The sequence below is a fragment of the Hibiscus syriacus genome, unplaced genomic scaffold (assembly GCF_006381635.1).
Source record: "Hibiscus syriacus cultivar Baekdansim isolate YM2019G1 unplaced genomic scaffold, ASM638163v2 tig00111881_pilon, whole genome shotgun sequence".
NCBI classification, from domain to species: Eukaryota; Viridiplantae; Streptophyta; class Magnoliopsida; order Malvales; family Malvaceae; genus Hibiscus; species Hibiscus syriacus.
In genome coordinates, this window is record NW_024063209.1 from 470300 (window position 1) to 480464 (window position 10165).

A 10165-nucleotide genomic window follows, 5' to 3' on the forward strand; every position below is an offset into this window, starting at 1 on the left:
ATTAAGCATCAAAAGTGATGAAATAGTTAATACCATTTCCCTTAAGATATTAAGCAACAATTAATTGTTATTCACCAAGCTCTAAGAATCCACAAAGCCAACAATTTCACGCGCAAAGAGCTTGACTTGTGACTTATTAGCAAATGCGATTCATAGAGTAACCAACCTTCACCTGTAGTCTGCATGCAATTTACGTTTAATATAATTTTTTACTTTCTTATTTTTTTTTATCTCTGCAGCTGTGAATATATTTGATGAGTTGATGTTGATGAAATCCACATTTGACAGTGATGCAAGCCTAAGTTATATACAGATTATTATAAACATGTAGAGAACAAAATATTGAAATTTGCAGACAACAAATTTGATATGTTTTTTTATTGCTGTTTTTTTCTCAGCAAAACTAATATTTTATTGAGAATTAAACTAGATTGTGTGTCTCGTTAAAACCCTCCTTAATCCTAAATAAAGTAAAAGAGTACAATTAGAGATAAATTCATAAAGAAAACAACCAGAAATATGGACTAATAACAAACGGCGAAACAAAATCTGAATCTCGCCAAAAAAAACTAAAACCACAAGAGTATTACCTCACCACCAGGCCTTGAAACAATCATCTCTCAAAGTACCATTCTTAGCAACATAATTATCCATCAAAGAGCTTTAGAAAAGCAAACGAACAGTCTTCTTATTAGAGTTTTTCGACTTCCTCATCTTCTTCTTTATCTCCATGTAACACTTGCAGCCTCTCTGTTTTAGGTATCTCGCACCACCTCTTTCAACCTCCAGCTTGGAACTTGTTCATGGATTCACCTCATTTACTAGCGCTTTCGGCACTGCAACACCGCCGCCGCTCCCCGATGAACTTGATTTCTTGTGGGGCGCTAATTCCAAATCTAAATCAGCCTTCTTCACTCCCATTGTTGATTTCTTCTTCAATGGTGATGGTGATGGCTTCTTCAAAGGAATCACAACTTTTTCATGTTCCGAATACTTTGAAGTCTTGTTGAATATGGTTCGACTCCAGTTTTCAACCAAATCTTTTTCAAGTTGTCTATTGGCAGTGATTTCCTCAACCGATTTTGACAGAAGCATGATGACTTTACCCAGTCCAATCTTCCTCAACTGCTCCCTTCGATCTTCTGCCCTTATATCCACAGGCATCACATGTGTTAATATATTCAAAATTGAAGCTCGAAGAGGTTCGAGCCAATTCTTGAACAAACTCAAAATCCCATGATCCAAAAACTCTAATTGAAGATGTTTCTTGTAAAGAAACTATGATTGAGTTTATAGAGGATGATCAAAGGTTTTTAAATCTTTCCTTTTATAGAAGAGCTGAAATCTTTCATTCTTCTCCATTCAGCCTCAACAGCCCCTCTCTTCCTTCTCAGCAATCTTGGCTATGGCCTCATACTCTGCCCATTTTTTTTCCAATGCTTCCAACTCCACTTTCATTTTCTTCGAACTTCTGAATATCCCTTTACGTTCAGCAATATATTCTCTCTTTCCTTTTGTATTTCTTCAACTTGCTCCTGATAGGCAACAAGTTTTTGCTCTACCTGTTTCACCTCTAATTCCATCTCTTTATATCTGACCAGATTATTATTCAAGTTATGAGTAATCGTTAGCTTGATAGATTCATTCTCACTAAGGTGGTTCTTGTCCTCCACTACTTTCGTTGCCCGATCAGCTACTTCTTTCAAGCTTTCCTCCATGGCCAACAACTTTTTTTTGCTCAATTGTAAGGGTGGTAGAGGATCTATTTGCTGTGGAATTTGGGTTAATTTCCACCAATAACAGATTCACCTTCGAAACTATTATCTAGGTGACTAGTGTGAAAACGATTGTACTAAAAATCACCCCAAGGTATATTCCTAAGAAAGAGGAGGGGTCACAATAGTCCCTCTTAAAACCCACTTTCCTTAGACAGAACTACCAAGACAAGTAATTTTAATAGGACAATAATTAACAACAACTATACCCCGACAATAGCTATTAAATAGAGATAAAAGAGAACACCAAAATATTTCACTAATAGAGGAAATATTACAAAGAGAGAAAGAATACAAATAGCCTTTAATATAGAAGAAAGCTTATATTTGTGGGATGATTAACTAAAGAGGAGGATGGCTTTATTTATAACAAAAGAATTTCCCCTCCTCCTTATACACAACCAATGTGGGACTTTGCCAAAAACCAACAAATCTCCACCTTGGCAAATTCCACACACATCTCTAAGAAACAATCTTTTAATTTGTAACAATATTGACCAAGTCTAAACAATGTTTAAACTTGACCGCAGTTACCACTTTTGTCAACATATCAGCAGGATTCTCAGTGGTCTGAATCTTCTGGATTATGACTCCACTTTCTTCTAGAATCTCTCGTACAAAGTAATATCGGACATCGATGTGCTTCGTCCTTGCATTGTAAACCTGGTTCTTTGCTAAATGAATAGCACTCTGACTGTCACAATGCACTTTGATGTGCTTTTGTTCCATTCCCAATTCACCAAGCAACCCTTGAAGCCAAATTGCCTCCTTCACAGCCTCTGTAACTGCCATATACTCTGCCTCTGTAGTAGACAAAGCCACTGTTGACTGTAAGGTAGACTTTCAACTGACTGGTGCCTTTGCAAATGTAAACACATAACCAGTAGTTGATCGACGCTTGTCCAAATCACCTGCATAGTCTGAATCACAATACCCAACTACACACTGATCGTCTTGTTTGTCCTGCTGAAAGACCAAACCAACATCTACGGTGTTCAGAATATACCGCAGAATCCATTTCACAGCTTGCCAATTCTCCTTTCCAGGATCATGCATATACCTGCTCACAACCCCAACTGCTTGTGAAATATCAGGTCTCGTACACACCATTGCATACATCAAGCTACCAACAGCACTTGCATACGAAACCTTTGACATGTATTCCCGTTCTGTATCATCCTTATGTGACATTGATGTACCGAGCTTGAAATGAGGAGCAAGAGGTGTACTAACTGGTTTTGACATCTCATTTATGTCAAAACGTTTTAGTACCTTCCTTAGATATTCTTTTTGAGACAAACAAAGCCTCCCCAATTTTTTATCCCTTGATATCTCCATGCCTAGAATCTTCTTCGCTTCACCAAGATCATTCATCTCAAACTCCCTGTTCAATTGAGTCTTTAGTTTCATAATTTCTGTCTGACTCCTGGAAGCTATCAACATATCATCAACATAAAGAAGAAGATATATATAAGATCCCGTCTTCTAGCTCGCGTAAATACACACAATGATCATATTTGCTTCTTGTGTACTTCTGCCCTATCATAAACTTGTCAAATCGCTTGTACCACTGCCTTGGAGATTGCTTCAATCCGTACAATGATTTTTCTAATTTGCACACCATCTCTTCTTTTTCAGCAACTTTGAATCCATCTGGCTGAGTCATGTAGATTTCCTCATCCAAGTCTCCATGTAAAAATGCAGTTTTTACATCCATCTGAACTAGTTCCAAATCCAACTGCGCTACCAAAGCCAACAAAATTCTGATGGATGAATGTTTTACAACTGGAGAAAATAATTCATTATAATCAACTCCCTCCATTTGAGCGTAGCCTTTAGCCACCAATCTTGCTTTGTAGCGGATGTTATTCTTGTCAGGAAATCCATCTTTCTTTGCATATACCCACTTGCACCCAATTTCCTTCTTTCCCTTCGGAAGACTAGCTAGTTTCCACGTCTGATTCTTTTGAAGGGATTGCATTTCTTCATTCATGGCGATCCTCCACTTTTTATGTTCTGAACTTTGAACTGCTTCATTAAAAGTGGTAGGAACGTCATCAATTGCAATTGGTGATGCAAAAGAGACCATATCAGCATAACGAACAGGTTGTCTAATGGTCCTCTTTCCCTTTCTGAGTGCAATTGATTCATGTTGTTGTGGAGGCTCTTGGGTCTGAACCTCTTATTCATCTGACTCTTCTTCTACCATAGGAGAGTCAACGTCAGTTTCTTTTACTGGTTGAGACAATCTTGCTTCCTTCAAACTCCACCTGTTTGGGAGTTCCATCTGTCTGGTCTAATTTTTCTAAAGTCACCTTTCTCAACATGGTAGATTCATCAAAGGTAACATCCCTACTGAAGATTATTTTCTTTGTTTCTGGACACCAAAGACGATAGCCTTTCACACCAGAGGTGATCCCCATAAAGATCGCCTTCTTTGCTCTTGGATCCAGCTTTGACTCCTTAACACGGTAGTATGCAGTGGAACCAAACACATGTAAGGAATCATAATCTGTAGCAGGTACTCCAAACCATTTCTCTAATGGTGTTTTACCACCAATAGCAGTCGATGGTAAGCGGTTGACAAGGTAACAAGCATAGACCAAAGCCTCAGCCCAAAATTCTTTGCCTAACCCAGCATTAGACAACATACACCAAACCTTCTCCACTAATGTCCGGTTCATACGCTCTGCCACCCCATTCTGTTGTGGTGTACCTCTGACAGTGAAGTGCCTGACAATACCTTCCTCTTCACAGAAATTCAGAAATGGATCATTTTTGTACTCTCCACCATTGTCTGTACGGAGACGTTTGATTTTTCTGCCTGTTTGAGTATCCATCATCTTTTTCCATTTAAGGAAAAATCCTAGCACCTCATCCTTTGTCTTCATTGGATACACCCAAACTCTCTGGGAAAAATCATCAACAAAGGCGACATAATAGTGTATTCCTCCCAATGAAGTTGTCTTGGAAGACCCCCATACATCTGAATGAACATAATCCAAAATACCTTTAGTATCATGGATTGTTGTTCCAAATTTCACCCTCGTCTTCTTCTCTTTGATGCAATGCTCACAAAAAGCTAATTTGCAAGTCCGAGCACCCTTCAATAATCCTTGATCTATGAGTAATTTCAAGGATTTTTCACCAACATGCCCCAAGCGCATATGCCATAACCTGATTGCTTCTGACTCATGTTCATCAGTAGAAGCTGCCACTGCTGTTGTCCCAACAATTGTACTACCCAGAAAGCAATACACATTGTTTCTTTTTCGGATTCCCTTCATTATCACCAGTGCACCAGAGATAATCCTCATAATCCCATCTTTTTCCCTCACTTCTAAACCTTTTGACTCTAAGGTTACCACAGAGATGAGATTTCTCATTAAATCTGGTACATAATGGAAACCAATTAAGGTTCTGATTGATTCATCCTGATTCCTCAAGCGAATTGAACCAATCCCAAGTGTGTCAAGAGGGGAATTATTTGCTGTGTAGACAATTCCACATTTTAGTTCTTTAAAATCAAAGAACCATTCTCTATTGGGGGTCATATGGGTGGCTACAAGTTGAATCTAAAAACCATGAACTGGAACAGGTGGTTGATGGCGTAGCAGCGAATGCGAAATCTGAATCTGCATCATCATACTCGACCACATTTGATTCTGAGACAACCTTCCCCCTTTCAGGTTTGCCTTTATTATTTAGCCTGGGACATTCTTTCTTCCAGTGCCTTTTTTCTCGACAAAAGGCACATTCATCTTTGCTCAATCTGGACTTTGACTTCGATCTCCCTCTGCTTCCTTTATTCTGACTCTTCGAACGGCCTCTAACAACAAGAGTTTCTGCTTCGACACTTGTGTTTTCTTGTTTGTCTTTCTTTCTCAATTCATAACTATACAAGGCAGTAGTTACTTCACTGAGAGACACATCAACCTTCCCATGAAGTAGAGTAGTTTCAAGATACTCAAACTCATCAGGAAGTGATCCCATCAACATCAGAGCCAAATCTTCGTCTTCAAAAGTCACGTCCATATTCATCAGATCAGTCACCAGCTGATTAAAGCTAGTAATGTGATCATTCATAGTGTTACCTGGTACATAGTTGAAGCGGAACAATCTCTTTTTCATGTAGAGTTTGTTCTGACTGCTTTTCTTCAAAAATTTCTCCTCCAGTGCCTTCCACAATTTACTTGCAGAAGTTTTCTTAGAAAATACATACTTCTGCTCTCTAGAAAGACACGATCGAATAGTATCACATGTCATTCTATTGATCATCTTCCATTCTTTATCCTCAACATCATCTGGTTTCTCTCCTTCAATAGCAATGTATAAACCCTGCTAAAAATAGGGCATCTAGAACCTCACTTTGCCACATGCCGAAATGACAGGTGCCATCAAAAATCTCCACTGCAAATCTAACATTTGTCACAGCATTTCTTGCCAAAATTGAAGATGAAGAAGCGTCTGCCATTTCTGCTACAAATTCTATTTAATAGCTGCCAATGCGGAATGTCAATTATCCCAAGGAAATTTTTTCTGATGTGGAAGATCAGCCTAAGCCGCAACCACAGAGCATACTAAAATAAACCAAGAGCATTGATATCAATTGTTGTGGAATTTGGGTTAATTTCACCAATAACAGATTCACCTTCGAAACTATTATCTAGGTGACTAGTGTGAAAACGATTGTACTAAAAATCACCCCAAGGTATATTCCCAGGAAAGAGGATGGGTCACAATGGTCCCTCTTAAAACCCACTTTCCTTAGACAGAACTACCAAGACAAGTAATTTTAATAGGACAATAATTAACAACAACTATACCCGACAATAGCTATTAAATAGAGATAAAAGAGAACACTAAAATATTTCACTAATAGAGGAAATATTACAAAGAGAGAAAGAATACAAATAGCCTTTAATATAGAAGTAGGCTTATATTTGTGGGATGATTAACTAAGGAGGAGGATGACTTTATTTATAACAAAAGAATTTCCCCTCCTCCTTATACACGACCAATGTGGGACTTTGCCAAAAACCAACACTATTAAAACTAGCAAGGATCTTGAATGCCTGCTTAAGTGGAGAAAACTTCCCTGAATTGTAAAAATCGACAGGGGAATTCATGGCTTCGTCTAATTTAGCCAGTGCTTCCTTCGCTTCTTCTTGAGAAACAACGGTTTTGGAGCTCGCAAGCTTGTACTCTAAGCTTGAGAAGAATTTGTTCATATCTTCCTCGGTAGGGTCTTCGGGACCAATGGCCTGAAATGGAAGCATAGAAAGCAATGATAGAGATACATAAATGCATTAAATGTAGTAACAAGTAACTAGTAAAGAAGTTGTGATTCTACTGGTTCGGTTTTATAGTTGTCTGGTTATGTATGGCTACCTTAACACAATCAGCTTCCTTGATCTTACGTCCATCCGAATCAGTTTTGATCATACATTCATGTGAAATGTGAAATTGAGTACCATCAGTGGAAATGTAGGCTTCAACTAGGCATGCATCATTGACGAGATAGCCTCTTTTAGGGTTGGCATATGTCTTGGACTGTTTTAACCATGCCAAAGCTTCATACAAGCTGAACTATTGGATTTGACGAGGAAACCAAATTATAAGCAACTTTGTTTTCATAAATTAGAACATAAGCCACAAAAAGAAAAATCAAACTTACCATTTGATTCCATCAATAATAAAAAATTTAGAGAGGAGATTATTGATTCTGGAGAAATTGTCAATCCTCCAATTGACCTTTGTTATTTCTCCATTAACATACATAGACTGAGGCTTAGCATCATCCACTGCATTCAAAGTTTCAACCTTCCATGTAACCTTGGGAAGACTAGACCCACACTTGCTATTCACTGCACTCGTATTTTCAAACATAACAAGAAAAGCAAAACAAAATGGAAGGGAAAGATCACAAGTAGAAGGCTGTAAATAGTTATTAATTAGGGATAGGCATCTAACCCGAACCCGACCCAATCGGATCGGATTTTTCTAAAAAAAATTCGGGTTGGGTCGGTTTTTTATGTGGTGTTCGGGTCGGGTTCGGGTTTAGGGTGAAAAAATCCGACCGACCCGACCCGGGAAAAATATATAATTTTACCTTATATATTTAGGAATAATTACAATAATACCCCTCTATATATTATTTTTTTCAATTTAGTCACTGTTTTTATTGAATAAAAATTATTTTTTATTATTTCGGATCGGGTCGGATTTTTTAAACTATCTATCAGGTCGGATCGAGTGAAAAACTAATTTTGTCAGGTCGGTTCGGATCACGGGTGGAGGTCCCCTTCTTCTCGGGTCGAGTCGGGTGAACCAAAATCTATGCCCATCCCTATTATTAATACTACCTTCCATTATCAGAGAATCTGGTGCCCTATCTGCACAACGTGGAGCGGAAGAAAATTTCAGGGTTTCCAAGCGTGCGTTATTCAAAACTCGGTCTTTTCTTTTCCTATAAAGTCTTTGCCGACTCTTAACCACCTAGCCTTTAAGCCACCTTCTTTTCTTTTTATTGTTCATCTCGACTAATAGATAATTTGACTTTTAAATAGTTAATAAAAAAAAATTTAGACTTGAATATATTTTTATAAATATAAAATTTTATTTAATATTTACTAATTTACTAATTTAATCTTATTATTATATAGTAATAATAAACAAAATCTCAATTAGTAATAACCAAAATTCTAAAACCATCACAGACGCATGGATACAGTGATATGATCTCCATGAATCCTCTCCAACTACATAAAAAAACTTAAAAAGTTTTGATCATACCCGTATTCGACACTCACATCCAAATCCGAGAAACATGGCGATATAAAATGATAATTAACAATGATAAAACTACTTGTGGTAAATGTTATAGAAACCCACAGCTACATCAAAATGTGGATTTCTTACTAGACCAACATATCAATCAATCTAAGAATTCACCTGGTTCTTTGACTGAAACATGGTATGACAGAAAGCCGAGAGCAAGCACTGAAAAGAACGGTTAAAGAAAGCACCACCGCATCAACTCGATGCTGTGTTATGCTATTCGAAACCACAAGGAGCAGGGGGAAAAAAGCGAGTCTATAAAGGTGCGGGATGAAGGTATCTCCTCTCGTAAAGGCCGGTTATTTGGTCGGCCACAGCCTACACTATGGCCTGGCCAGGTGGCGTCCTCATGAGCCGAGGCAGTCGTTCGGATAGCATGGAACATGCCCCTTTACTTCACCTACCCTCCATCTAGACATTGGGCCATCAACCTTGAGATCTTGGACTGCCATGGTTGGATGACCTTCGTGTTTCTTCCACAATACCACATCGTAAGGGTTTATGGCCGTAAACATCGCGGATTGGTTCGTGCTGATACGCATAACGGTAGACTAGGGGCAGCTACTGTCCACAGCTCGAAAAGGCCTTCTTTACGGATGACTATGAGCACAATGTAGGGGAGGTTTGTACCTTAGAAGCTCTCGACTCAGTCCTCTGTTGCTGAAGTCTAATTTTCACCAACTGCATAATCAAAAACCAACCCAGAATCAAAGTTGAGAACTCAACATTATTTTTTTATATCATTGAGAACTAAGCATTAGCTCAAACAACATTGGGGTTCGAGTAAGAACGGTAAAACACGAATCGGATGAATTTTGAATCATAGTATTAAATTATAATAACAAGACAACATAATAGTATCATAACAGTTTTCAAGTCATCAAAATGGATATTATTATGGTTATGCATTAAATAACGTCCTCAACACTTATAACTACTAAATCGGCATCTGTAATAATATTACAGCACTAGTGCAACCATAATTTAATACATGCAGTAGTTTTAAAAAGTGGATGAAAACAAAGAAAGGAAAGCTAACCTCAAGAACCCCAGCACCGAACCTAGCCAAGACCCTCGCTGTGTGTCTCAAAGTGCCCGTATCCGAGCCCTTAAACTCGCTCTGTGACGCAAGTGCATTGCGAAGGGCATCAACCCTTTCCGAAGCTCCCGCACCCCTTAGGTGCTCAACACGATTCCCCTGCGATTCCTCGTCCTATCCAATAGCAAACATGTTTTGATGGGTTGCAGACAACAGGCTTCGACGATTCAACCGAGGGAACCGGGAATGGGTTTCATGTACGGCGTCAACTCCATCTGGTTGGATTCGAACTCTTATATGGCGACGGAGGACGGGGAGTCAGATTGAACTCGACCTCCTATGCTCTATGGGGGAATCAGATTGTCTTAAGAAGCAAGTTGAAGCAAGTGTGGGGAATACTAGAAAATTTGAGACGGGTCATTATCAGACAGTACAACAAATGACTCGTCACTGGAGATTGCGTCAGGGACCTACAGTTTCAGTAGATTTTGTCTTTTCCCGAGGCAAATGT

The 10165-nt window shown here is 38.6% G+C and overlaps 1 protein-coding gene and 1 pseudogene across 1 annotated transcript; both read right to left on the reverse strand.

The window, feature by feature from the left end:
• Positions 1-801: 801 nt before the first annotated feature.
• Positions 802-7220, reverse strand: LOC120172835 (protein IWS1 homolog 1-like). Its single transcript, XM_039180193.1, has 4 exons — positions 7167-7220; positions 6851-7039; positions 1488-1769; positions 802-1278 (listed from the first exon to the last, which is right to left on the reverse strand). The coding sequence occupies exons 1-4, from the start codon at positions 7218-7220 to the stop codon at positions 802-804; spliced, it is 1002 nt and encodes a 333-aa protein (XP_039036124.1).
• Positions 7221-8501: 1281 nt separating this feature from the next.
• Positions 8502-9911, reverse strand: LOC120172836 (annotated as a pseudogene).
• Positions 9912-10165: the final 254 nt, after the last annotated feature.

What these genes read in the sequence shown, in the direction of transcription:
- LOC120172835 (XM_039180193.1), bottom strand. Translation starts at nt 7,220, where the DNA reads ATGATCAAAACTGATTCGGATGGACGTAAGATCAAGGAAGCTGATTGT. An exon ending in AGGAAGCTGATTGTGTTAAG is followed by an intron (nt 7,040 to 7,166) that starts GTAGCCATACAT and finishes CTTCCATTTCAG; the next exon opens with GCCATTGGTCCCGAAGACCC. An exon ending in GAGAGAATATATTGCTGAAC is followed by an intron (nt 1,279 to 1,487) that starts GTAAAGGGATAT and finishes ACTCAATCATAG; the next exon opens with TTTCTTTACAAGAAACATCT.